This window comes from Mobula hypostoma, chromosome 11 (genome assembly GCF_963921235.1).
Source record: "Mobula hypostoma chromosome 11, sMobHyp1.1, whole genome shotgun sequence".
Taxonomy (NCBI): Eukaryota; Metazoa; Chordata; class Chondrichthyes; order Myliobatiformes; family Myliobatidae; genus Mobula; species Mobula hypostoma.
In genome coordinates this window covers 14,830,852-14,855,197 of record NC_086107.1, presented here as the reverse complement: position 1 = coordinate 14,855,197, position 24,346 = coordinate 14,830,852, and the positions used below count along the sequence as shown (strand labels likewise).

The 24,346-nt window shown below is 43.3% G+C and overlaps 1 protein-coding gene across 1 annotated transcript in view; it reads left to right on the top strand.

Annotated features, from left to right (window-relative positions):
* ccnd1 (cyclin D1) overlaps positions 1–23,384 on the top strand; it is a 28,229-nt gene extending 4,845 nt beyond the window's left edge. Inside the window, exons 4-5 of the mRNA XM_063061700.1 lie at positions 6,667–6,815; positions 19,784–23,384. Of these exons, the coding sequence (XP_062917770.1) occupies positions 6,667–6,815; positions 19,784–19,939 (305 nt within the window). The 3' untranslated portion in view covers positions 19,940–23,384. The remainder of the gene's footprint in view (positions 1–6,666; positions 6,816–19,783) is intronic.
* Positions 23,385–24,346: the final 962 nt, after the last annotated feature.

Genomic DNA, 24,346 nt, shown 5'->3' with positions numbered 1-24,346 from the left:
GCTGCCATATGATTGATGATTAGATATTTGCATTGAGGTGTACCTAATAAAGTGGCCACTGAGTGGATGTGTGGGAACTAACAGGAATGAAGCGTTGAGATCCCCATTACTGATTAAATGGATTACACTGTGCACAGCAAATACAATGCATTAATTTGTAGCCAAAACGGTGGATTGTAAAGGAGTTGGCAGCCTGTTGAATGTGGCTTAATGGGTTACTGTTTCAGCGCCTCATTCCTGCAGGTTATTGTGTATACAGCTGACAAACAGATGAAATTTGATAGCTCTTATCCTTTGGTTTTGAGAAGATTCTGGTCAAGTCTGCCTTGTGCTCTTTGAAGACATCTGTCTTTGCCAGCGATGGTGACAGGAACTGTTAATGATACCAACACTTTGAACAGCTAGGTTCCAATTTCCCCAGTGACTGTAGGCTTCCTTTGAGTGGGCAAGTAGCTGCAAGGTCTGCCTATTCTATGACATCAACTTTGGTGTGAAACGTAGCAGGGATCGTGACGTGGTGACGAGTGGCATCGTGCCCTCGGCAGGTCAGAGTTGGTTTTGAGGAATGCAAATGCTCGAGAGGCCACATGGTCTCCGCATTCTGCTCTGCCGCTCGAGTTTAAGGCTGATGGTCCCTGCATTCCTTTCGTTGTAATCCGTGCTAGTCTTCAAATTTGGGCAAGGCACGGCAGTATTCAAGTGATTGTTACCAAAACTACCGTTGAAATCCTGCCCAAGGATTCTCTCCTGCACGTCCATGTGCCGACTCCTGAGTGGAAGCTCATCTTAGTGAAATGTGGTACCAACAATATGTGAAGTGTGTCCCCTCCCACCTAATTTCTGCTGTTTTTCTGGTCTAGATTTACATTGTCAATTCTCAATATTTGGCCTGAAGTCATTTGAAATATAGAACAGAATTGTATCTGCACTCCATCCCATTTCTCTCCCCAGTGCTGTGTGTGTACTTACTTACTAAGCCTGCTACACTGCTGGCATATGGGCAGCAATGAAAGTCCTCCATCTGTGGCAGTATTCAGGGCTTCCTTCGTCATATCCGTAGCTTCCTTTCGGATTTCAGTGCTGCCGGTCATGCAAGTCCCGGGTGGAGATCCAGGAATATTATCACACTCAGATGTAGAAGGATTCTTAATTTGCTGTTTCCATGACAAGTTTATTTTTTCAGTCAGGGTTGTTAGCCCCGAGCTGAACCTCCGTGACCTGCTTGGCGTAGGTGATCCTACCAAGAGCCAAAGCATAAAGCCCTGACTCAGGCCAACATCGCTCTCTGGGAGTCATCAGGGCAGGCAAACCTCCAAACCTGACGACAAGGTTGTGGTCCTCTTGGAGGCAATGCTGCTGTAATTCAGTATACAGCTGAATTCTTGAATAATGGCACAATCTCGCCAATCTCCCTTCAGACTGGTTTGCAGACTTGGCAGACGCACCAATAATAAAAAGGAGGCAATTCATCCACAAGATGCTCTCTCCACCGAGGTGTCCACACGTGGATGTGCTGGAGAGGACCCTTGGGCAGGATTTAAGAGGGGTATTTTTGGCAACAATAATGCTCGCCAGGCCTCAGAGGTATTCTGGGACTGAACTCTGAACCTTGCTGAGAGGAAAGTGAGGTAACCCCAGGGGTTCTGAGGGAGCAGCAGGCTGAACGTAGAACATAGCGTAGTCCAGGCCCTGCGGCCCACAATGTTGTGCCATTGTTTTAACCTACTCCAAGAGCAATCTAATGCTTCTGTCCCACATAACTCTCCATTTTTCTTTCATCCTTCTGCATATCTAGAACCTCCGGAATGTCCCTCATGTATCTGCTATGAGCACCCTTGGCAGCACGCTCCACTTTCTGTTTAAAAAAAAAATTACTCTGACATCCCCCTAATCACCTTAAAATTCCCCTGCCCCTCCTCTCTTCTTCTTTTCCTCAGTCTGGCCTCTTCCCTCTCCTCACCAGCCTATCACTTGCCCCTGGATCTCCTCCTCCTTCCCCATCTCTTGTCAGAATCCTTCCTCTGGGTACCTCTCCTGCACAGCTAGCTTCACCTATCACCTTTTAGCTATCATCTCCCCCCGCCACCTTTTTATTCTGGCATCTTCCCCCTTCCTTTCCAGTCCAGAAGAAAGGTCTCGGCCCATGATGTCGTACCTGTATTCATTTCCATAGACGCTACCCGACCTGCTGAGTTCCTCCAACGTTTTGTGTGTGTTGCTTTGGATCTCCAGCACTGGCAGAATTTCCTTGTGTTTACCTTGAAATTATTGCCCTCGCGTATCAGCCATTTCTGCCCTGGGAAAAGGCTGTCCATTCTATCTACATCTCTTGTATACCTCTATCTTCCTCCTTCACTCTGAAGGCAGAAAGCCCCAGCTCGCTCGACATGCTTTGTAAATCCAGCCAGCGTCCTGGTAAACCTGCTTTGCTGAGAATTCAGCTCGTCCTCCCAGGGAGGCCCACACCTCAGGTAAAACTTGCCTTGTGCTGGGGAAGCTCGCCCCCTGGAGGAGTGTTTGCGTAAATGAAGGCAGAAAGCCGGCAGAAAGTTTTTAAATCTTGGCCCGTGCGTACCTTGCGGAAGTTCTGCTCCCTGGCTCCACCTGACCACACTTAAACCTGAGGGAGGCACTCTTGGGGAGTGCAACCCGTGTGCAATCAGAGAGAGGGAGAGAGGCATCAAAGCCAGGGATGGGGTTTGGCACTTCGCATGTTGCCTCCCGTCTGCTGCAACCTTTGGCTTAGTCCCCTCAGTTCTACCGGCACAGGGGCTGCGACTTGGGTACGTATCATGTCTTGGCCTTGGCAGACCGTTGGGTTGACTGGGGAACGATGCAGGCAAAACACAGTCCAGAGAGTGGGATATTAAAAACGTGTTCTGACCATGTGTGCAAGAGGCAGTGCAGATGCCGGAAACCCAGAGTAACACAGAAAATGCTGGCAGAAGTCAGCAGATCAGACAGTCAGACAGCATCTATGGGGAGGAATCAGCAGTCGATGTTTCAGGCCGAGGCCTTTCATCCGTGCCTGCTGTCTGACTACAAGTACGTTCAGCCTGTTGAGGTTGGCTGTGGGGAGCTGCTGCCTTTTTATATCACTGAGGGGAAAGTATTTCCTTTGGGTTAGTGCATCACCATGTAGCAATGTCCCTCAAGCTGTAATAAAAATAACTAGAGCGTTACTCACTGCACGTTAAGTTGAGGCTCTTTGCGTCTTTTCAAACCTGGATTTCATTTCCCTGTGTGCTTGTGCAGACTAGTGTGTCGGGACGAGTCGCAGTTTAGGAATCATACCCAGGAGCTATAGAATGCAAAGATGACAGAGTCCCTTTGGCCCATCTAGTGCATGCTGATCTGTTATTGTGCCTCATTCTGTCAACCTGCACCTGGGCCATAGCCCTCCATAACCCTCCCATCCGTGTACCTATCCAAGCAGTTAAGTATTGAAGGCAAACCTGCATTCCCCGCTTCAGCTGGCAGCTCATTCCGCACTCTCACCACCCTCTGAGTGAAGAAGTTTCCCCCTCATGTTAACCTTTCACCTTTAACCCTTTACTTCTAATTCTGGTCTCAGTGGAAAAGAGCCTGCTTGCCTTATCTATTACCCTCATAATTTTGCACACCTCAATCAAATCTCCCCTCATTCTCCTGTGCTGCAGTCCTAAACTATTCAAACTTTCCCTATAAGCTCAGGTCCTCAGGGGCCGGAAACATCCTTACAAATTGTCTCTGTGCTCTTTCAGTTTTATTGATACCTTTCCTGTAGGTAGGTGACAAGAACTGCACACATTACTCCAAGTTAGGCTTCACCAATGTTTTACATAACCTTAGCATAACATCCCCACTCCTATACTTAATACTTTGATCTATGAAGACAAATATGCCAAAAGCTTTCTTTATAACCCACTCCTCAGAACCCTACCACTCACAGAGCAAGTCCTACTTTAGTTTGTCTTTCCAAAGTCAAACCCCCCACTCTTGTCTGTGTTAAATTCCATCTGCCATTTTTCCAGTTGGTCCTAATCCCACTGCAAGCCATGATAGTCTTCCTCACTGCCCACTACAACTCCAATTTTGGTGTCGTCCTCAAACTTGCTGGTCCAGTTAACCACATTGCCATCCTGATCGTTCACATAGATGGCAAACAATGGCGAACCCAGCACCCGATCCCTGTGGCACACCACCGGTCACAGAAAGGAAGTGTACAATCTCCCCGCGGGCAGTGTCTGTAATAGCTCCGCTACTGATGAAGGGCCTCGTCCTGAAACGTCGACTGTGTATTCTTTTCCATGGACGCTGCCTGACCTGCTGAGTTCCTCCAGCATGTTGTGTTAGCGAATGCTAATGTGCTCTGTTGTTTTACTTGCTTGAACCCTGTTTTGCTGTGCTAGCACTCCCAGTGCTGGACGGAACAGGACAGATCAAAGGTTGGGGATTGCTGACATTCCAGAGTCTTGATCAATGGTTCCCGTTACTTTTTTGTGTGGGGGGTAGGTGGGGAAAGAATAGGCGAGGCTAATTCCTGAAACACAACATTTAGCTTCCCAGCCCTGAACAGAATGCATAAATACAGCATTGAAGTAATTACCCTTTACAAAAGATTCAAGGAGAAGTGTGAAGCGGGGTGGGTTGGGGGGGGGGAAGGAGATGTTGGGTGTGTGGTGGTGAGGGGGGGAGGGATGATTTAAAAGACTTTTAATGGAAGGGATTACATTCAAGGTGATGTTAAGCAGAAATCCTTTTATGCAACCTCCGAATTGTCTACTTAATAGGGCTGGATTTTGCTAAAGATCTTTTGTACTGTGGTAGAGCAAAAAATCCTTATTAGCGTTGTTTGAAGTTAGCACATAATTGCCAGCTATGAATAGCTCCTGGCGTGGACAGCTCACTGAGGGGTTCTTAAAAGAAATCTTCCATTTACAAGGAGATAGAATGGTGTTTGGGATAACAGGAAAAATCTGTAACCAGGCCAATGCAGGCTTATAATGAATTATCTCTAATAATTACATAGTTGGAAAATTTTTGACTTATTAATGATGCAAACTTGAAATCAGTTCTGTGTCGTTTCAAGAATACAGCTTGTCGAGGCCTGTCATACCTGCACGATTTTGTGAGCAGTTTTGATTTGGGTAAATTTAAGGCCCCACACAGTTCCTTTTCTGCAGGCAAGAGTGACTTATAGTGCTAGATTAAATCCACCCCCTAAACCCTGGGCTGATCTGAAGTGCTTAGGGAAGCTTCCGCCCTGGGGGTGGCAGGGTTTGCTCCTGTAGTTCAGGAGCACAGAGTATTAGGATAGCTGAGGAGGGACACTGGATTGAATTGATTTGGACGAGTAGTGGGGAAGGAAGAGGGGTGGGCAGCGTTCCCCACACCGACATTTTCTGCCCACCCCTCTACCGCCCAGAAAACCTGCCCTTTCTTGTCAGCGCGTCAGATGCACTAGCCCCTGCTGTGTGAAACTGTACACGTCACAGGGCAACACCAGGTTGTCAGCGATGCTGTATTCTTCACTCCGGGGCACCCAATTATAGCACGAAGGCAAACCTCCCCCCCGCCCCACCATCCCTCCCATCGCCCCTCGTTAAAATGCTGAAACCAGTGACCTCCTGTACAAATCATTCCTTGTTTCCGACACAAAAGGGCAGAACTGTGCTGCCTGCATGGAACACCCGCGAGCATAGAAGTGGACGGGGAAACGTGTCTTTTTAAGTTTCCGTGGTGCAGTTCCGGCCCCAGTGTCGTTGGCCAAGGGGACGTACTGCCAAGGCTCACTCGCCTCGCTCTGCAGGCCCACCAACTCCTCCTCCCCGCCCGCCTTCCCCTGCTCACTGCAGAGATGGTTTCTTGCCATTGTTCAGAATATGACTGCAAAGGACAGTAAAATGATTGTTAATCCGGATCCGATCTGAGCATTAAAAAAACTAAGAATGCAGTAAAAGAATAGTGAAAGTCACAATAAAGATAAATATGAAAGCAATCCTACAGAACATAACGTACAGGTAGCTGTTACTGATCGTGTGTACGTAGGGTGATCTGCATGTAGTGGTGATGGGGTGTGTTAATGAGTGGAAGTGTTGATCACCCTGATGGCTTGGGAGAAGTAACCATTTTTGAGTCTGGTGGTCCAGGCATCGATGCTACATAGCCTCTTCCCTGGTGGGATTGGGACAAAGCAGGGTGGGTGGGATCCTTCAGGTTATCGCTGGCCTTTTTTTTACTGCAGCCATGAGGCCCGCGGAGGAGATGGAGGGAGTGGTCTCGAGCGCAGACCTACAGCAGAGGTGTCGCTTGCCTGTCAGGAGATGGCCCTCACTTGGGCAGAGTGCTTCTGTCCAGACAGTGCGACATTAGACTCTTGAAGCCTCTGCCCTCTGGCGTTCAGACACTGCGGCTGGGTGGGGGGGAATCGTGGGGGGAGGTGGCGTACAGTTTGTCATGAGGCCTCACTTACTTGAGCAGAGCACTGGCCTCCAAGCTTTACGGCCTCCCTCATTTGAGTGCTCTCCCTGCTGGTGTCTGGATACTGCGACGCTGGGGGTTGGGAGTTGAGGGGGGAGCTGTTTGCAGCGGCGAGGGAGGACGGTAAGGTGCGTTTGCTACACTCTGCTCCTTTTGTCCGCGCTCACTGATAAAAAAAACCCTCGACACTTTCTCTGTCTGCAGACGTCAAGTTTATCTCGAACCCGCCCTCCATGATTGCCGCCGGGAGTGTGGCCGCCGCGGTTCACGGCCTCCACCTGGGGAACAGCAACAGCTTCCTTTCCTACCAGTCCCTCACAGAATTCCTATCACAGATCATCAAGTGTGACCCGGTAAGTGCCTCTCTACGCCTCCCCACGCCACCAAAATGGGGAATCAATTTATTTATCTTAGAAGTGAAAGCAAGCGTGAAAAATGGATGAACTTTTGTACAGGTGGAAGGGGGGGGTGCGTCCCAGGCTTCTTTTGTACTAGTTTGGGTGTTCGCTCAAAAGAGCCAGCACAGGGGAGACAGGCAGAGTGGCCACCTCTGTGTCATCCTTGGTAAATTCCGCTAGTTCTGCTTCCCCTTGCCACGCCTTCTACCACAGCCCACGCTGCCTGTATTGCTGCTACATGTTATTTTGGTGGTTTTCTGGAATTCTGATGGGTTGTTTGATTAATTCACAGCACACTAGAACATAGAACAGTACTGGGCCTTTGGCCCACGATGTTGCACCAAACCTATAACCTACTCCAAATCAATCTAACCCTTCCCTCCTACATAGATCTCCATTTTGCTCTCATCCATTTGCCCATCCAGGAGACTCTTAAATAATCTCTAACATATCTGTCTCTTACACCACCCCTGACAGTGCGTTCCACACACTCATCAGTCTGTGTGTGAAGAAAGTACTATCTCTGATCCTTTCCTCTAATCACCTTAAAATGATACATTATATTAGCCATTGCCCTGGGAATAAATCACTGGTTGCCCACTCTATCTACTCCCCTTATCGCCTCATGCGCGGTATTACTGCTGTTTGTAATTATCAGGCAAGTACTTTATGGTACCACGAGGGCATTGCTCGTTGTTTGATTGTTCTGAATGGTTGGGGAAAATGGAACTGTAGTGATGGTGTCTGATGTATCTTTAAAAGACTTGCTTCCCTCCTGATATCCCGTAACTATTGTTTAGAATCAGAATCGGGTTTCTTATCGCTGACATGTCGTGAAATTTGTTGCTTTGTGGTAGCATTGCGGAGCAGGACAAAAATACTCTATAAGTCACAAATAAAATAAATATATTTGATTTACACATGGGGAGGTAATGTTCAGGGACCGTTCAGAAAGCTGACGGCAGAGTTGAGCGTGAGTCTGCCCTGTAGCTCCTGTCTGATGGCGGTAATAAGAGGACGGACGCCCCTTGAGGATGTGCTCGATGATGGGGAGGGTTGTGCCCACAATGGAACTGGCTGAGACTACTTCCTGCGATCTTGCACGTTGGAGGGGCTCCGTACCGGGCAGAGATGTGACCAGAATGCTCTCCGCGGTACAGCTGGGGAAACTTGCTGAAGTCTTTGCAAATCATAGCTCAGCTCCTGAACCTGCTCATGAAGTACGGCATTGGCGTGCCTCCTTCGTGGCTGCATCAATATTGTTGGTCCCTGGGTCGATCCTTTGAGATGTTGACATCCGGGAAGTTGAAGCAGCTCACGGCCAGCATCTGAAAACAGGCAGCCTAACTAGTGATGCTGGAGTTCAGCTGTGTCAAGGGGTGCAGTTCTCACAGGAGGGGGACTTCCTGTCTGTCACAGCTAGACTGCTGCAAAACAGCAAATCACACATCCAAGTCAGTGATAAAAGTCTGATTCTGGCGAAGGTTCAGGCATTTGGGAACAAGGGGAAGAATATTGTCTTCTATCACTTGTTACTCTTTAAGAAATCAGCTGAGGTTGTTTGCTGCTCCTTCCCGTGGCACCATAGCGTAGCAGCTGGTTTAGAATTTTACAGATCATGGTTTAGTTTCCACTGCTGTTCGTAAGGAGTTTGCACGCTCTCCCCGGCGTGGGTTTGCTCCAGGTGCTCCAGTTTCCTCCCACATTCCAAAGGTTTGTAACTTGTGCGGATGCTAAATTGGCGCTGGAAGCACGGTGACACTTTTGGCCTGGCCCCGGCAATCTCAGGTGATGTTGGTCATTGACCCAAACAAAGCATTTCACTGCATACTTGGATGTACCTGTGACAAATTATGTCCATGTTTGTAAAGGTGGGAGTCTAGGAACAGAGGACACAGACTCAGAATAGAGGGTTGTGTCTTTTTAGAATGGAAATGAGGAGGGATTTCTTTAGCCAGGGAGTGGTGAATCTGTGGAATTCATTGCCACAGGTGGTTCTGGAGGCCAAGTCATTGAGTATATTTAAGGCAGAGGTTGATAGATTATTGATTAGTCAGGGCATGAAGGGATACAGGGAGAAGATAAGAGATTGGGGTTGAGAGGGAAAATGGATCAGCCATGATGAAATGGCAGAGCAGACTCGATGGGCCGAATGGCCTAATTCTGCTTCTATGTCATATGGTCTTATGGACCAGTAAAGCTAATCTTTTTCTTTTGTGAGCTGCTTGGGAGGGCTCACCCTCTTATCCACCGGTCTCTTCCCAGCACAGTGGACGTGAGTCTGATAAAACAATAGGTTTGACGTACAAATTGTGTTTGGTCACAGCTCCAGTTAAACGCTACAAAATCATAAATTACTTTTATATGTACTGCAGTGGTAGTGTCACTGCTTGAAAACTTGCATCAAAAACTGGGAATCGTTATGAAATGCTCTGGTGGAGAGGCCCGAAATGAAAGGGATTTTGGTAGTTCAGTAATAAGAGCCATGTTATGTACTTCAACATTCAATGGAACAATAGATGTCTGATCCTTTACTGGCTGGCTGTCCAGCAATTAATAGTGTATCAGTAGAGACGAGCAGAGGGTTTAGCTTAAAAGGAGAGGAGGAAATAGCTCATAAGAAATGTGATAAATGGACCTCATGGTGTCTGTGACCTTTATATTCGGCCTGTAACCCAAGGCCTCTTAATGTCAAGTGGTGCCACTGTCTTTTATTCAAGACCTCCCAATGATCTCAGCCCAATTTTTATTGCACCTTGCAACTGTGCTGTGAATGTCGTTGGCTGAGCGGCATTATCTCATTGTTAAAGCGGAGGCTTCGCCTGATTTACGCCACTTCGTTCTTCAGCCTCGCTGGATGGCAGAAGATGTGCCTCAGTAGGGAACGGAGCAATAAAGTAGTCAGGGATCAATTGGAGGATGAAAGAGGGGGAGGAGGCTTCCTTTAACAAGAGGAAGCTAAATGTAAATGCGCAGCAAAGCTATACATGGTCTCTGATGCAGAGATGGGCTTTTGTTTCTGCCACAATGGTGGGACAAACATTGTGTTAGGTCAAGAGTTCTACGCCCAAATTAACTTCAGCACCACTTGAAGGACCACCAGTACAGAAGGAAAAGCAAAGATAGCCTTTCTAGTGTAAATGGAGCACTGTAAACAAAGATGTCATTGTCTCAAGTTTACAGATGAGGTGATAATTAAGACTGATTTTTAGATTTACTTGACCATACCAGAGCTGAATTTCCCTGCTTCCCTTTCTGTGATTTAGTCCTACCTAATCCAAAACAGCAAAGAATGATGATATTTATAGCTCTTGATTCTTGTGTTTGTTTTCTGATGGCATTAGCTGGAGATGCAATGCCACCTGGTGCTTGGCAGATGAGATAGATAAATTGGTGTAATTCACTTTTCATGAGTTAAGAGTGCTACTTTCGTCAGTCCTGGTTCTTGCAGAATGCGGGATTGGAAGAGCGACAATAATCCAGAGAGATGTTGGATTTTTGCTTTCCCCTCTCGTAGATGTGTTCACATGCTGAAGCAGCAGATTCACAAACCTTTGTATGCCCTTCCAATCATCCAAAGTACAAAGTAAATTTATTATCAAAGTACATAAATGTTACCGTGTAGAACCCTGAGATTCGTTTTCACGTGGGTTTATTTAATAAATCCATAACAGAAAATAACCATAATAGAATCATTGTAAGACTGCACCAACTCGGGGGTTCAAAACTCGGGGGGGCAAAAGACCACAAACTGTGCAAGTACAAAAAGAAAGAAATTATAAAAATAAACAGATAAAGCCATAAATATCGAGAGCATGAGATGAAGAATCCCTGAAAGTGAATCCATAGGTTGTGGGAACATCTCTAAGTGATGGGCAAGTGAAGTGAAGATGGGAACCTGGTGGTGTGAGTCTTGGGTGCATCCGATTTGCTGTTGTAAACGACTGGAAGTTAACACAAGCTTCAAGATTATTTAATGTCATTTCCAGTACACAAGTGTAAAGGAGACAACGATTTTTACCTCAGGTCCGATGCAGCTCAAAATAAATGCACAATAAGATAAAGAACCCAATAGTAAAAAAAAGTAAATACATAAAATAGCTTATTTTTAAGTCCATAAAGTGACACAAAGGCACAGGTGTGTCTGCACATAAAGTGACTGCCAGGAAATGATAAAGTAGTGGTGGTGGGGTGGGTTAGTGGGGCTTGACCAGCCTTACTTCATGTGGAAAGTAACTGTTCTTGTGTTAATGGATGCTAGGTACCTGTGAGCCAATCTCATTTTCTCACCAAGGGGCTAAAGTTGAAATTTGCCTCCACCCTTGCCCTCCTCTGCATTTTGTGGGGGTGGGGGCGGGTGAGAAGAGACGGAGGTGGGGAATAAAGATGCAAAAGATCTTAAATTGCAACTAGTAAAAGATTTAAAGGAAATTGATACTTAAAGGTGTTGGGGGGGGGTGGGAGTGAAGAGAAACAATTTGGTCTCCACATTAATTCTCTGTTCTCAAAATCCTGAACTACAGATTGAATTCAGGCAACTTAACAAAGATGAAATAAAACCTTCTGATTATACTAAGAAATTTGTTTGCCCATTTTCATTGAAATTTTTAAGTCTTGAGTGTGTATGGAACCTTTAGTTCCAGATCAGTCAGTTCTGGCATTGAGTTTAACTTCCTGTTTTCACTTTGATCACTGGTAATTAGAACTCAAATTAAGCATAATTGAGACCCTTGGGAAGCCGCCTGCTTTTCAAAAGGTCCTCTCTCATTGTGTGAATTTGTTAGGTGTGATCATGTTTCTAATTGTCTTTAGCTTAATCTTTCGCCTGCCCACACACCTTACATTGGGATTCTGTTTTTCTCAGGGGATTGTAGATGTGAGCACACTAAAGAGCAAACATGACCCTCCGATGATGAGCACCTCACACCTCTCTGCAAAACACTTGTGCTGTCGTGTGAAGAAAGTTGAGGGGAAGAGAGTTGGATTGATTGGAAAGATTGGTAGTTTTATAGGCCCTTTTACATCTTTTTTCCCGCCTATAAAAAAAAACACTTTGCAGCCACAGAGGTATCAGAATCAGGTTTATCATCAGTGGTACATGTTGTGAAATTTATTTTGCAGCAGCAGTAAATTGCAATACATAATAAAAGCTAAGAAACCTATAAGTTAAAATAATAATTATATATATAGTTATGTATGTTATATATTGTTATATATTATTATAAATACATAAATTAAAGAGCACTAAAATAGTGAGGTAGTGTTCATGAATTCATTGTCTGTTCAATTGATAGTAGCATTGAGAAGAGGACATGTCCTGGCTGATGATGGTCCTTAATGGCAGATGCTGCCATTTTGAGCCATTGCTTTTTGAAGGTCTCCTTGTTGCTGGGGAGACTAGTGCCTGTGATGGGGCTGGCTGAGGTTTTCCTGGAGCTCGGCCATCTGTAGGAATTATGACAGCAAACGCTCTCAAATCAGAATCAGATTTCATGGCATATCAGACATATGCCATGAAATCTGCAGTTTTGCAGTGGCAGTACAGTGTAAGACATAAAGCTACAGAAGTTACTATTAGCTACAAAATTAAATGGTGCAAAAGACAAATAAGAAGGTTGTGATCATGAACTGTTTAGAAATCTAATGGCAAAGGGGAAAAAGCCGTCCTTAAGACAATGAGTGTGGGTCTTCAGGCTCCTGTACCTCCTTCCTGATGGTAGTATTGTGAAGAGAAGAGAACTTGTCCTGGGTGGTGAGGGTCTTTAATGATGAGATAACTAATCTTTGAAATATTGAGATAGGAGAGAAGTCTTCCCTAGATTACTGGTGACATCACCTCTGTTCTTCATGAAGTCAGAGAGGGGCTGTGGGCTCTGGTTGAAAATCTCATCTGGACAAAATATATCCTCAAACAGTGCAATGTTCCTGCATTGGAGATTCTGCCTGTGGCCTTCTAAGTCTTTTAATGGCTTTTAAGTAAAAGATTACTTAAAAGCTTCTTGAGAAACTTGAAAGATTATTTGAAAATCTCCCAGGCTTTTAAGTAAAGATTACTTGAGATTAATCTCTGTCAACACTGAACCCTTCTGTCCAGTCTATCATTTGGAGATGATCCTCAATTTATATAGAACAGGGGTTCCCAACCTGGGGTCTATGGACCCCTGGGGTAATAGTATTGCTCCATAACGTAAAAAAGGTTGGGAACCCCTGAATGGAGTCTTAGAGACATAGAGCACTACAGCACAGAAACAGGCCCTTTGGCCCATCTAGTCCATGCCGCATGTTGGATTTGGGGAGAAAGTTAAGTTTTAAAGGGGCCTGGAAACAAAATGAAATATCCCGAGAAGGAGCTGGAAGTCCGAGGTCCAGGAATGGCAGAAAGTTCTGGTTCTCCAGTGATACTCTAGCAATGGAGGCCAGAACAGGACTCTGCAATGACAATGGAGCTTGAGACCAGGCATTCCCCTTTCACCAGTCCCTATTCTTGTGCCCCCCCCCACCCACACTTTAAAAAATTTTTTTTTTGAGTTATTCTGTGGTGTGATAGAACAGTACAGGTCCTTCGGCCCAACATGTTGTGTGAAACTCTTAACCCTTCCTTCCCACATAATCCATTATTCTTTCATCTATACTCCTATCTAAGAGTCCCTTAATTGTCCCTCATGTATCTGTCTCTGTCGCCATCCCTGGCAGTGCACCCCACACACCCACCACTCCCCATGCAAGAAAACTACCTATGGCACAAATTTAGTTTGTTGTAACATACAGAAAGTGCTGGAGGAACTCCGCAAGTTAGGCAGCATCTAAAGAGAAAAGTAAAGAGCTGAGTTTTCCGGCTGAGACCTAATTAAATTAATTTGACCATTGAGGAAGGATCAAGAATAAATAGACAAAATGCCAAAGATTCTTTGTTTAATGATGCATATTTGTTTTTGGAGAGGGATCTAGTGGCCTGACAATCTGATGTGATTTGACCACTTACTGATATTTGCAAAATTTCTTCCCATGAAATCTATGTTCAATCTTTCAATTCCAATTGATATTAGAATAGAATAGATCTTTATTGTCATTGTTCAAGACAACGAGATTGTGGTGCTACTCCAGTCCGTGCAATACATATTTACAATACATGTGGTATGGCTTAATTTTAAAAACTCCCATATTTGCATGCAAAAAGTAACTTTGCTGTTCTGTGACACTCAAAGGCCATTGGCGAGCCGGATGTAGCTGCACAACAGCCCTCGGGAAGAAGCTGTTTTTCAGTCTTACTACCTTGGCTAAGATATTTCTGTATCTCCAACCAGATAGCAGGAGGTTGAACAGTTTCCGGGATGGGATGGGTCTCTAATGATGTAACAAGCACATTGTAGGCACATTGTAGCGTTGTAGATCGTCTCCAGGTCTGGTAGTAGATGTGCTGAGCCATCCTAGTCATCCACTGGAGTGCTATGAAATCTGTCTTGTTGAGCTAGAGTACCACACTGAAATTCCATATGTCAATATGCTCTCTATCACACATCGATAAAAGTTCGCCAGCAATTTTGGGGGCAGGTTAGCTCTCCTGTTGGGTCAGTTTTAAGATTACAATGTTCTACCCTTAACCAGTGTTCGCAGAAATACTTTGCAACCTCTCCATTTTGTAGGATTACGCTGGCTGTTGTATTTCCAAATGTTTCAGAAACAATTCACTGAGAAATGCTTTTGAGTTGTGAATGGAAAAACAATTCAATGGCCAAGGTTAACGTTTTCCTTTTTCTGGCTTTTGCTTGTCCTTTGCAGTAAATATTATTTTTCTGTAAGTAGCTGTTGTTTTTAATTGCCATTATTCTTTCCCAATCATGCATTATTGTTTAAATAGAATTGGAAGTTGCTTGGGGTGAATTTGTTGCAAATCTCATAGATCCTAGGTGGATTACCTTCTGCTTCGCTGCTGGTTGGTATAGGACACAAGGTCACTTTGTGTGTAAATCGTTAAGTGATATCATCAATGATGTTTGGGGAAATGGTGAGGAAGTTAATTGACAGGCATTCTTTTGTCACTCTGACTAACTAAGCCCTGGGAAAGGTTTAGAGGAATAACTGTGAGGTGACCTCTGTCCTTTTGCAGTCCTGTAGACCTTGACAAATTGTGATTGATGGCCGTGATTCTGGTGCTGCACTGACTCTCCAAAGTCAGAACTTCACTGAAAATGGATCAGATTAATATTGCTGCATAGCCTGGAGTATCTTTATCTCAAGGAAGCATTAGGCCTGGAATCTGAATCAGGTTTAATTTCACTGACATATGTCATGAAATTTGTTGTTTTGCAGCAGCAGTACGGTGCAATACACACAAAAAAAACTAAGTTACAATAAGAAATATAAATATATTTAAATAAGTAGTGCAAAACACGAACAAAAAGTTGTGAGGTATTGTTCATGGGTTGGTTCATTGTCCATTCAGAAATCCAATAGCACAAGGGAAGAAGCTGGTGCTAATATGTTGAGTGTATGTCTTCAGGCTCGTGTACCTCCTCACTGATGGTAGCAACGTGAAGAGGGTGTGTCAAGGGTGATGGGGTCCTTAATGATGGACATCACCTTTTGAAGATGCCCTCCATGCCTGGGGAGGCTAGTGCGCATGATGGAACTGGCTGTGTTTGCAACCGTCTGCAGCTATTTTCGATTCTATGCAGTAACCCCCCCCCCCCGCTATACCAGACAGTGATGCAGCAAGTTAAAATGTTCTCCACTGAATTAATAGTAAATGTGTTAAGATAAGTCATTGACTTTATTCACTGCTTCCACTGTGTACCTGAGTTGGCATTTGATGTCACAGTTCCAAAGTTGGCCATTTCCTCTTCCCAGAGTTAACTGCAGCACTGCGTAAAATAAAGAGACAATTGTTCTGACTAGTTGTAGAGTTAGCTGAGAATGATACTGAGGGGGCAGAATAATACTTTCTTCCTAAAAGATACCATTTGTTCCCAGTCATGTAGATGATAACAGAAGGGGCAAATTCAGCATTTGATCCTGACTGCAAGGATTGATGTTCCCTGGGGCGGGGGCAGAGGGAAAGGTCACATGTGCCTTTTAAAATAAAAAATAAACATAAAATGGATTGATCTGAGTTTCTAAAATGAGAGTTCTGAAAGCTTTATTCCCTGGAGTGTAGGAGAATGATGAAAAATTTGATAGAGGTATACAAAATTATGCAGGGTATATATAGGGTAAACACAAGCAGGTTTTTTCCACTGAGTTTGGGTGAGATTAGGACTAGAGGTCATGGATTAAGGGTGGAAGATGAAATGTTTAAGGTAAACAGTTATGTTTTGTAATTTCAAAACATTAAGCTAATTCAAAGGATGACATGGGAGTCTGAAACGTGAGTCTAACTTTGTGTTTTAATTTAAGTGAGGCGCGGACGTATCATGACATATGCAATTCACATATTTTTATAATCGTAATGAATTATATAAACAACAAAAAATGCTTAATTAAACAATATATTTACAAGATTACTGAAATACACAACAGGAACGTGAGGAGAAACTTCGTCAATCAGAGGGTGGTGTAAGTGCGTCAAAAGCTTCCAGCAGAAGTGGTGGATGCAGGTTCCGTTTCAACATTTAAGAGAAATTTGGATAGGTACAGGGATGGGAGGGGTATGGAGGTCTATAGTGTAGGTGTAGGTCAATAGGAGATTTGGATAGGTACAGGGATGGGAGGGGTATGGAGGTCTATGGTGTAGGTGTAGGTCAATAGGAGATTTGGATAGGTACAGGGATGGGAGGGGTATGGTCTCAGTGGAGGTCAATGGAGGTAGGCAGCATAATTACTTGGCATTGACTGGATAGGCCGAAGAGCCTGTTTTTGTGCTGTTGTGCTCCATGCCCCCAGTTGCAGAATTTTTTTTTGTTGAATCCAGTCGTCACTTCTCAAAGTGATGTTTGTTGGCACCAACTGCATACCAGGCACAGTCCTGGAATGTTGCATACCGCAGGACAATATAATGAAAATTCAGCTTCCAGTAGAGTGGGTGGGAGGGGAATATCTGGAGGCTTCCTGTCGTGGATGTTGGGCCTATCCTGTTTGTTTCGCTGCTGGAGGGTTACCAATTCCTGTTAATGCTTCGTTTGACTTTAAGGACATGACATGCCTCCGGCATTTGGATGGCTGCAAGGATTTTGTCAAATTCCACCATGTAGCAGGTGGAAAATAGTTTAACACACTTGTAATGATGGAAGAATTCAGCAACTATTGAGAGGAATAAACAGTCGACGTTTCGGGCTTCGACCCCTCAATTAGAAAATTGTTCTTCCTGGTCGATAGAAACTTAGAATTGAGCTCCCCAGTTATAATTGTTTCTGAAACTTTGCTCATATAACCAGACTTCTTTGTCTTTTATAAGTGTGGCTGCTTTTTAACCGCTAGGCAGTTGACCAAAGTGATCTGTAGAGAGCTCAAGTAGGCTTTCAGTGTGACTCCTGATTGTGGGCGAGTAATTTGTTGAAGTGAACAGTTGTTTCGAATGGGATTAATCTTGGCTATGCTGGGTCTCATGTTGTGAATATCCTGCTCCCCACTAGCCCTTATTGTACTTGCCTCTGCATGTTCTCGGCTGTTATATCTTGCATAGGTTTACTTAGCACTGACAACTGGAGGAAAATTACTTGAGCTCTTTATTGCAAACCTCTCTGGTGTTCAATACACCAGAACCACAGGTGATAATTGAAATTAGTATTTGTAATCTTGACTCCAGACCTACAACTGAGATCTCCTGGCTTCCTCCTTGCCTGCCTCCTTGCACTTCCATCATTATGGGGACTAAATCTTCATCTGCCCACACTCTAAAAGTTCATTTTCCCTAAACCACACCCTCTATGGCTATGACAACAGTAGTAGTTTCTTGACTGTCAGCCAGAGACCTGGATTAAGATGTACTGAGTTTAATTTTTGCCATGGGAACTAGGGAATTTATATCTGAGGAACTAAAATCTTGGATTAAATTTTTAAAATTGTAGCACGGTAATTTTTTTTTTAATGTGAATGCCATGGTAGCATAGGGATTAGTGTAACAGTATTACAGTGCAAGGTACCATAGTCTTAGTCATACTTTATTGATCCCGAGGGAAATTGGTTTTCGTTACAGTTGCACCATAAATAATTAAATAGTAATAAAACCATAAATAGTTAAATAGTAATATGTAAATTATGCCGGGAAATAAGTCCAGGACCAGCCTATTGGCTCAGGGTGTCTGACCCTCCAAGGGAGGAGTTGTAAAGTTTGATGGCCACAGGCAGGAATGGCTTCCTATGACGCTCTGTGTTGCATCTCGGTGGAATGAGTCTCTGGCTGAATGTACCCCTGTGCCCACCCAGTACATTATGTAGTGGATGGGAGACATTGTCCAAGGTGGCATGTAACTTGGACAGCATCCTCTTTTCAGACACCACCGTCAGAGAGTCCAGTTCCATCCCCACAACATCACTGGCCTTACGAATGAGTTTGTTGGTTCTGTTGGTGTCTGCTACCCTCAGCCTGCTGCCCCAGCACACAACAGCAAACATGATTGCACTGGCCACCACAGACTCGTAGAAAATCCTCAGCATCGTCCAGCAGATGCTAAAGGATCTCAGTCTCCTCAGGAAATAGAGACGGCTCTGACCCTTCTTGGAGACAGCCTCAGTGTACCCTAGGGGTTAGTGTAACAGTATTACAGCGCAAGGTACCCGGGTTCCATACCATCGCTGTCTGTAAGGAGTTTTTATGTTCTCCTTGTGACGGTGTGAGTTTCCTCTGGGGGCTCCACTTTCTTCCCACATTTCAAAGAAGCATGGACAAGGGGTTGGTAAGCCATCGACATGCTGTGTTGGTGCCCCAAGCAAGGTGTCACCTGCCGGCTGCCCCATCTTACCCTCGGACTGTGCTCATCGTTGACGGAAATGGCGCATTTCACTATGTTTTGATATACACATGATAAAGTTAATCTTTCATCTTTAATTTTTACAAAAATCTCCCCGTTAACTGAAATCCTAAACACAAGGGGTTCTGCAGATGCTAGAAATCCAGAGTAACACGCACAAAATGCTGGGGGAACTCAGCAGGTCAGGCAGCATCTGTGGGGAGAAATAGACAATCCCAAAGAAGGGCCTTGGGTCTGAGATGACAACTATTTATTCCACTCCATAGATGCTGCCTGACCTGTTGAGTTTCTTCAGCAATTTGTGTGTGTTAACTGATATCCTTCAGGGAATAAAAGTGGCTGCCTTTTGTCTGGCTTGGCCTGCACGTACATGAACTCCTTAGCCAAGCCTTCAATGTGATTCTCTCAGCTTGGGGAGGATTTAGTAATGATCATCTTAACTGCTGCCATAGGATGTGCTGACATTGGCTCTGTATTCACTTGGATTCAGATGAACGAGGGGGTGACCTCATTGAAACCTCTATCAAATGTTGAAAGGCGTCGATAGAGTGGATATGGAGAGAATGTTTCCTCTGCTGGGCGAGTCTAAGACCAGAGGACACAGCCTCAGAATAGAGGGGTGTCCTTCTAGAAGAGATGAGGAAGAATTTCTTTAGCCAGAGAGCAGTGAATCAGTGAAATTCGTTGCCACAGGTGGCTGTGGAGGCCAAGTCATTGGGTATATTTAAGGTGGAGGTTGATAGATTCTTGATTGGTCAAGGCATGAAGGGGAGAAGGTAGGAGAGATTGGGGCTGAGAGAGTAAATGGATCAGCCATGATGAAATGATGGAGCAGACTCAATGGGTCAAATGGCCTAATTCTGTTCCTAAATCTAATGGGCTTACAGCCAGTGAGATCCACATCCTTGAAGTTAACATGAGAAGGAAAAAAAAAAATCACAAGCTATATTTTCTGACCCTTGGGCCACTATTTTGAATTTTAACAGTTACCTTTCCCTTTTGGTTGCCTTTCCACAGGATTGTTTACGGGCCTGTCAGGAACAGATAGAGTCTCTTCTGGAGTCGAGCCTGCGCCAGGTACAAAACACCAGCATATCCCCGGAAACAAAAACTATTGAGGATGAACTGGACCTCTCCTGCACACCGACCGACGTGCGGGATGTGAACCTATGATGATTAACACCAGATCACATGCAACTTGCAAGGAAATGCTCGCTATATATATTATATAAAAAAACATCATGACCTCCCCTCCAAAACCTCCAGCACATTGTAAAAAGAAGGGAACTGCTTCCTTTTTTTGCTTTCAGTGCTCATGTCCCTTCACCATGCATTTATGTATGACATAGTCTGAAACTGATAAAAGGCAAAGAAGGCATTTGCGATGCTGAACACGTGATATGCCACAAAACACATGCAGATTATATAAGACATTAATGAAATAGTGTTTTTTATATACAAAAAAAATAAAATCAAGTGTTTATGCTTTTGCATTTTATAATAATAGGTAATAGGAAATGTCATTAGGGGAGCTATTAGATTTGATTTTTTTTGAGTGTGAATGAACCATTTTTAATGTAGAAGAGGGTTTTAGGTAGTAACAATTTAATCATTTTTTTCTTTTTTTTTAAAAAAAGAGAAATAAAATGTCAGGAAACGATGTATAGCTTTTACAGCAGTCTAGGCTTTTCTATACCTGCTTGCATATGTGTCTAGTCACTTTATAATCAGTTTGTCCCAATGTTAATTTGATTTCTTTGTGCTTATCCTCTTCACCTTATAAATGGTTGATGTAATCCATTAGTGTATTTTAGTTATCAGCATTATTATATGTATTTGGAGTCTGTGGATTGCCTGTACACGTGGCTTGCAGGATACCAGCTTATTATTATTATTCGTACAGGTCCATTTTACTACCCGTGGCTAAGTACCTAATTATACACACACTTACTAATGCTATAATACCTTTTTAAAGTCTTTGTCTTTTAATTTTATTTTTTTTTTGACAGAAGAAACGTATGTAAATAGAGTGCTAGCTGGAGTTGGCCCTTTCTGGCCAACTAACGACAGGTTTAATCCATGGTCTTTCTTTCTCAAACCATTCCATTTCAAAGCACTTTCAGTCAGTAGATTTTTTTTTTAAAGTCCTTTTTTGTGTGGAAATTTAAAAATAAAAAATGGAATGGTTTAGAAATATTAAATGCTTGTGTTTTTGCAAAGCAAGTTAAGTTGACTATGGTGTTTGAGAGGGAAATTAAACTTGGATTGTGACATTCCAATGAACGATGATTACATTCCAAAAACTGCTGGCATCGCTGACCTTTAATGTTAAAAATAATAGAAAGAACAGTGTTTAGAAATCTTTCATGTGCCAACTAATTTAGAAATGGGGGCTGTGTAGATGAGTACTTCAGGGTTTATCAGCACGCATAGAATGTAACCATAATTGTTCTGGAAGCTATTTACTTAATTATCCACAATGAAAGGAACTTCATGTAATTTATTTATAAGGTAACATAGATCTATTTATTGTAAGACTGAAGTAGAGGAAGCTTCCAGTGGAGAGACGTCAAAGTTCAAGGCTTGTGGCGCAGTTGTAGGATCTTAGTCCTTAAGCAAAAGTGACTTCATCCACACCATGAATTAAGTTTTCAACAAAGAAATTCAAGTGCCACAAGGCATTCTGCTTTTCTTTTTTTAAAAAAAATGAAGATTCTCAGAACAGGGATTTCTAAGTGGTTGAGGAGCATTTATCGTTGTGACTGACCCCCACCCCACCCCCATGCAGATTTAGGTTTCTGCACCTGTATGCAATGGAAAACTCTGTTCCTCACCAGATACACAACCTCGCAAAACTCACAAAGGAGGGTGAGGGGACAGGCTTGAGCCTGAACTCTCAAAATGAGCTATGGTTAACCGGCAAGTTGGGGGAAATTTTAACCTGTTTTTATTTTAAATGGCATTGCAAGTGTTTGTTGAGGTTGGGAGAATATATAGGTAGTGATGACTGCTCTGTCCCCGTCCCCATCACCCTCTCCACCACCATTGACAATAGCTTGGTGCTGTTATTTTTTTTCAGCCAAAGTGAAATTGTCACTTGTTCAGAAGCTACAGCTTGGCCAGATCATTGGCATTTTCACTTAACGGGACTAATTTTCCAAAGCAAGTTTTGGCTTATTCTTCTGTGCTGCACCCGATGCTCTTGATAGTTCCTCAATTTGAAACCGGCTGGGAAGGAAACTTTGAGCTGCCCTTTTTGGAGATGCAAGCCACAGTCTCTCAAGGCCAGGTTCTCTATTCTCTCTTGTTCAGTTCAGTGTCCTGATGGATGCATGAGGCAATATTGGTGCTTCTAGAGGGCTAGGGCCCAGACAAGTGTGAAGAGGCAGGAAACCTGGATAAAGCTGCTGCTATTATACGCCCCATATTAAGAGTGCTGGTGGATTGGATTCATTGTCATATGTTCTTTTTGTTTAAATCTTCAGGCCCCATTTAAGCATCGATCTTTTCCCTGTTGCGACCGCAAACGAGAAACACCATAGTTTTTGTTTTTTGTAGAATCGGTCTTGGAGAAGAAAGAAATATTGTTGTTCCAGTGTCTTGCACCCCAGCTTCTAGATATTGATAGAAAATTTGCACATCTTGGTATGTACTGATGCTAGAAAGTAGTAGAGGGGAGGAGGAGAAACTAAACTCAGTTTGATGATGCGGTGTGAGGAGTATGTGATGGAGATATGTTTGTGTGATACTGCCATTTATGGTGTTGATTGTAAGCAATGGAGTGGATACTCCTTTTGAGCTGCTACAGAAAAGTTCCCAGCTTGGTTTGAAATTAACATTTTTTTTTGCTTTTTCCTCTTTTTAAAAATTAAAAATCCTTTTTGTCATTGTGTTTTGCTGCTATTTTTGGATCAGTTTTTATTAATGCCATATACTGCCATGTTATAGGTTTTAATTTTCACATAGAAAATTATGTTATTAACATCAGTTTTTGTAGATTTTTTTTGTTAATGTGATCAGTTCTACTTAATGTGATTACTGCTCTATTCCAAAAAGAAAGGTTCCTGTTCACATTACCTCAAACTACAGTTAACCAGACCTTTATACACCGGGGTTTTTGTTTCACATTTTGCCTCATAGTCCTGTTTTACTGAAAACTGAAATACGTTGTACATTTATCTGAAAGGGTTCTGACTGAAAGAAAATGCATTCGGGATCCAAGATAGTTCTGATGTATGATGTCTGAATATCAGGAACATTTGCTTACCTCAAATCATTTCTGTATTTGGCATCTCTGTTCTGAACCTTCCAGTTTATAACCATAATGCTGCACAGACAACGGATGTTGGTTGTACAAGGTTGTGTACCGAAAAGGCAGTGTACTGTATTTTTATATTAAAGAAGATAATCTGTACTGAAAGGCCAAAGGCTGAATAGGGGTTTCACGTACCGACAATTATGTCTGTTTTTAAAAAACAATGTTTCACATATTTTCAGATGGTCACAATCTATATAAAGCATTCAATTACAGATTTGTACTTTTATATTTTACAAAATGTCACTGTTCATGGTCTGAAATGCACATTTTCACAAACAGACCTGTACTAGACAAGTTTCCAACAGAATAGAAATAAAAAAAATGTTTTGAAAAATTCTTTGTGCTTTTGTTTTTCATTTTTATTTTGGTTGGTTGGAGTGTGGCATGCAAGAACCAGAGTAGCATGGGATGTAGAATGCAAGTATTGTATATATAGTGGATATAGTCAAAACTTATTCCCGAGTCCGGTTCTGGATGACCACATCAATGTTGTAATGTGAACTAAGTCACAGGACAGACACAGCTGGTAGATATAAAATAGTCTTTTATTGAACAAAATGAGACGCTCTCTGGAGGAAGAGGCCTGTTCAACCCAATATTATATGACATTTTATATGCTAAAACTGAAAGGGCAATTCTATATTTACAACATATCTACAATGTTTCCATTGAATTACATTTAATTGTCACACCTTCGCACCCACACTTCCAGACACCCAAAATGAATGTTAGTCCGCATTGCCTGGTTTTCAATTAATTGGCATCCACAGCCTGAGGGATCTTTTGTCCAGGGCTGCATTTTAAATTTAATCTACAATCCACATTCAGGTCTGAAGATTGCTTGCTGAAGTTAATATTTTGCTATACCTTGTAACTCCAGAATACACTCTGTAATAATGAGTTCCAAGACGCCCTCACAAGGAATTCTGCAGATGCTGGAAATCCAAGCAACACACATCAAAGTTGCTGGTGAACGCAGCAGGCCAGGCAGCATCTCCCTGGCCTGCTGCGTTCACCAGCAACTTTGATGTGTGTTCCAAGACGCCATCCCCCTTTTGTAGGCCAGAAATTCACATTCACAAAGTTTGCGATTAACAGTCTTATCACCAGCTGTAAAGAATCTCTTCATTCATAATTCAGGATGTAGGTACTAATGGCAAAGTTACACTCGTGGCTCCTTCATTACAAATAAAGTGGCCGCTGAGTGTGTGTTCATGATCTTCAGCTGCTGTAGTCCATCCACTTCAAGCTTTGACATTTTG